Source organism: Tasmannia lanceolata, unplaced genomic scaffold (assembly GCF_043159265.1).
Source record: "Tasmannia lanceolata isolate RefF3 unplaced genomic scaffold, GAP_Taslan_0.1 ptg000013l, whole genome shotgun sequence".
NCBI lineage: Eukaryota > Viridiplantae > Streptophyta > Magnoliopsida > Canellales > Winteraceae > Tasmannia > Tasmannia lanceolata.
In genome coordinates this window covers 9,869,908-9,874,600 of record NW_027518690.1, presented here as the reverse complement: position 1 = coordinate 9,874,600, position 4,693 = coordinate 9,869,908, and the positions used below count along the sequence as shown (strand labels likewise).

Sequence of the window (4,693 nt, the reverse complement as noted above, 5' to 3'; positions counted from 1 at the left end):
ATTGGATAGAACGGCCTTTATAAGCACCAATCTACCTCCTTTGGAAACCAACCGGCGCTTCCAGGTGGCCAAACGTCGCTCAATCCTTTGAATAATAGGAGCCCATAGGTTGTGTTTCGGTCGACCCACACCTAGAGGAAGACCCAGATAGGTTGCTGGAAAGACATCTAAACCACACCCCATAATTCCGGCAAAAAAGGATGCATCGCTCTCCGAAACGTTGATCGCGAACAACCGAGATTTTGCGAAATTAGATCTTTGACCCGAAACCATCTCATAACAACGAAGCATAGCTTTAAGGTTAAGAATCTGGGATATGACCGGAGAACAGAACAGAAGAGTGTCATCCGCAAACTGAAGAAGCGATACTTCCACCTTACTCTTGCCAATAAGGAACCCTTGATATAGCCCCAACTCACTTCCTTTTTTCAGCAGTCTGCACAGTGATACGGCCACAATCAGGAAAAGAAAAGGAGAGAGAGGATCGCCCTGCCGCAATCCTCTAGAAGATTTGAAGAATCCTTTTGCTGATCCGTTGATGAGGACAGAAAACCAGGCGGACGATAAGCAGTTCCGGATCCACCCTCTCCACCTACCCCCAAAGCCCATACGACCCATGAGAAAATCTAATGCTGCCCAATCCACTCGGTCATATGCCTTCTCCATGTCAAGCTTGCATAGAATGCCACCTTCCCCCTTCCTCCGATAATAGTCAATGGCTTCATTGGCTGTTAAAGAACAATCAAGAATTTGCCGGTTGCTTATAAAGGCACTTTGACAGACCGATATAATTGAAGGAAGAACCACTTTGATACGATCCGCCAGAACCTTTGCGAGGACTTTGTAAAGGCTGCCCACCAAGCTAATCGGGCGAAAATCCGAGCTTTTTGTTGCTCCTTCAATTTTTGGAATGAGGATGAGAAAAGTTGCACCTGTCCCTTTGTCAAGGATGGCTCCCTCAAAAAATTCTATGAAGAATCGAAGAATGTCCGATTTTACTGTTTCCCAGCAAGTTTGAAAGAAAGCCAAACAAAAACCATCGGGTCCAGGGGCTTTATCTTTTGCCAGAGAAAATAGTGCTGATCGGATTTCCACCTCAGAGAAAGGGATTTCCAATCCGGCTGAGGCTTCCAGGCTTAAGCTAGCAAAACAAATGTCTTGAGGAATTGGGCGTAACATCCCATCAGCCGAGTATAAAGATCTGTAGAATTCAATAATTTCTTCAATAATTCGCTCCTTGTCAGATACAATCTCCCCCTCCACTTCTAAGGATTCAATTCTGTTCCTTCTTCTGCGAGCACTAGCTATGGCATGGAAGAAGGCTGTGTTTTTATCTCCCTCCAACAACCACTTGACTCGAGATCTTTGGCGCCAAGAGATTTCTTTAAGCATCAACAACTCTTTATGCTCTTGAATTAATCTTCCTTGTTGCTTATAATCCTCCGCCGAGGCCAAACCACTCTCTGCCAATGTATTTATCTCCATCTATCTGTCCTCAAGAATCCTCTTCCTGCCTTGGTCCACTTCTTTCTGCTCCTTATCCCACTCTTTTAATTTCCCCTTAATGAAGCGTAATTTTTTGCCTATAACTACGTCCCCTGGACCTTCAAAGACGCTTTCAGACCACCATCGGACTAAGAGAGCCTCCATTTGGGGATTTTCCAGCCAAGCTAATTCAAATCTGAAGGGGGACGGGCCCCAGAACTCCATTTTAGGAGACAAAAGGAGAGGGCAATGGTCGGAAACTGAATGAGGTAAAGCCTGCTGATAGACTTCAGAAAGAATTGCCAACCAGTCACCCGATAGAAGAAATCGGTCAAGTCGACTCCGGTTCGAACCTCTGGCCCAGGTGAAAGAGGAGCCACCCAAAGGTAAATCTGCGAGCTCGTTGATTGCGATGAAATCAGCGAAAGATCTCATGCCCGCAGTGACTCGCTGACCCCCAAGTCGATCTCTTGATCCTAGAACTTCATTGAAATCCCCCCCCGATACACCAAGGAGCGGAACATAGGCGTCGCGTCTGATTTAATTCTTCCCAAAAAGACACTTCTCAGAGGATGATAAAGGACCATAGATGCCTGAGAAGAACCAGACTGAATTATCATTGCATTTTCGGAAAGCAACGGAGAGAGAGAAAACTCCACGCCAAACATCCGTGCTGTCCCACAAGACTAAATCCCAAGCCACCAAGATGCCCCCTGAAGCTCCTTTGGATGCTAAGAAAGCAAAATTCCAGTCAGTATTGAACCCCATGCTTCTCATATCTATGTTACGGATTTGCTCCATCTTTGTTTCCTGAAGACAAACAACCTCAAGGCGCCGATGTTTAACTAATGCTTTGATTTGAATTCTTTTCTCCCGAGAGCCCAAGCCGTTTATATTCCAGGATAAAATCTTCATTAACAACTGTATTCCGATGAATTCCTCCCCGCCCTGATACCAGACTTTCTTCCTTTTTTCTGGGATGTGAGACCTTTGCTATGCGATCCAGAATCATAATTGATATCCGATTGAAGTCTCACCAATTCGCGCTCCGTGCGTTTCAGGTTTACTTCGTATATGGAGATTGGAGATGACACTCCAGCGACCTCCCGTAGTTCTGCCGCCTTTATGCTAGACCTATATTCCTCAACGGGACCCGGAAATATTAGACTCAGATGAGAACTAATGTGCATGGTATGATCCACCATCAATTCAAGCACCTGTTGGGAAGAAACCAAGCCCGAGTCATTCCGTGGAGGGACATAAGAGAGTTCTGAGTCACAAGGCAGGAGCTGAAAATCCGCCTTGCTACACCATCTCAGTGGATAAAGATGGGAGAAACTTCCAAGCGATACCCTGACGAGCGAGCGAAAAGACCACTCCCTAACGTCACCAGAGAATAAATGCTTCATACCTCCCAAACCACTATAATCAATGATCACCTTCCTTTGCCCCACCCGGCACTGAATGAAGAAACGGTCATCACGAGAGATAAGGATACACCTACTCTTGTGACGTTGCAGACTATACCCCCACACTCGGTTGTCACCGAGCTCCTCCTCAGTCTCAGAATACGTGCGAGTAGCGCCCATTGTGCTTGAGTCGTGGAGGAGGCTCTCCTCCTGGTTCCCAGGGCTCACCAGTGGAGAAGCCCAAAGGTCCTCTGAAGCAACTTCTCTTTCAGAAAATTCCATTGGACCCGAATCGGGCACGTAGATTACATCTACTCGAGGAGAGTCGCTGTGGTGCGGAGGGGATAAGGCTGAGATAATATCTTCAAAGCTGTTGACCTTAGAGTAAGGAGTAGCTGTTGCTGATGAGTCTTGAATAGGACCAGCTACACTGGACCACCTGTATGCATGTGGGGGACCCCCTTTTTGAAATTCAACATTTTTGCCAGGTGAGATGTGTAGACACCCCATTTTGACAAGGCCCTAAACCCGCATATTCGAATAAAATCCCGAGGTCAGACGGAAAATGAATGAAATTAATCCGAGCAAAAGAGAATGTGGGGCCCGCTTGTGTGGGACCCGTTTGTGTGGGACCCGCCTGTGTGGGACCCGCTTTTGTGGGGCCCGCTTTTGTGGGGCCCGTTTGTGTGGGACCTGCTGATGTGGGGCCCGCTGATGTGGGACCCGCTTGCGTGGGGCCCGCTTGTGTGGGGCCCGCTGTTGTGGGACCCGCTTATGTGGTCAAAGAGAGAATAAGGACCATCATCATTTTCTTTGTTTTTAAAGTGGGCGTAATGAGTGGTTTTGGTTTTCGCATGGCATCCAATGCCATTTGAAAATTATTTTTTATTTTGTTATTTATTATTTTGCAAAGAAATGGGAAATGGGGGGGGACAAGAGGGGGACAAAAAATAAATGATGATTGCTCTCCTCATGATGAGTCTCCCCACTCAAGAGGAGAGCTCGGTTCTCTCGCAGAGGGGAAGAACCAGAGAGAAAAGGGAGGAGCAAAAAAGAAAAAAGAAAGACAGTGGAAAAAAAAGAAAAAAAAACACAGTGGAAAAAAAAGAGAAAACCAGAGAAAAAAAAAGAAAAAAAAGGAATAACGAGGCAGAAGAAAAAACAAGAGAGAAGAAAAAAAGAAAATCGGCAGAGAGAGAGATCCGGCCAGTCATCTTCTCCGGCGAATTCCTTGCCGGAATCCGATCGCACATCTCTCATTACCAGTCACCTTCTTCATCTCCATCTACGCCACAAGCGTCTCAGATCCGGTGGTTTTATATTGATCCGGCGGATCTCCGGCAAATTTCTCCCTTCTTCGGTCAGTATCATCGGATTCCGTCGATTTTTACTACCTCCTGCAATGATTCCATCTCCGGCCAAGATCCGAGGTCTGCAAATCTGAAAGGAGAGAGGATCAAGCTGCTGATTTCAAATCTTTCCGAGCTTTGATCATTTTTTTTAAACTCGATTAGCAGTCCATGTAAGTAGTTTCTCTTGAATGTTTGTTTTTGTTCTTGAGTTTTATTTGGAGGCTTGAGTTGCTTGTGATTGTAGACACACCGCTGATGTGTGGGGCCCGCTGATGTGGGGCCCGCTGTGTGTGGGGCCCGCTGCTGTGTGGGGCCCGCTGCTGTGTGGGGCCCGCTGCTGTGTGTGGCCCGCCGCTGTGTGTGGGGCCCGCTGCTGTGTGGGGCCCGCCGCTGTGTGTGGGGCCCGCTGATGTGTGTGGGGCCCGCTGGTGTGGGACCCGCTGGTGT

General features: G+C 47.3%; 1 protein-coding gene across 1 annotated transcript; it reads right to left on the bottom strand.

Moving 5' to 3' along the window:
* Positions 1-1,485: 1,485 nt before the first annotated feature.
* Positions 1,486-1,920, bottom strand: LOC143890945 (uncharacterized). The gene has a single exon (XM_077395615.1). The coding sequence runs from the start codon at positions 1,918-1,920 to the stop codon at positions 1,486-1,488; it is 435 nt and encodes a 144-aa protein (XP_077251730.1).
* Between the last annotated feature and the right edge of the window lie 2,773 nt (positions 1,921-4,693).

Coding starts and splice junctions, on each gene's coding strand:
- LOC143890945 (XM_077395615.1), bottom strand. CDS start 1,920: ATGAGATCTTTCGCTGATTTCATCGCAATCAACGAGCTCGCAGATTTA.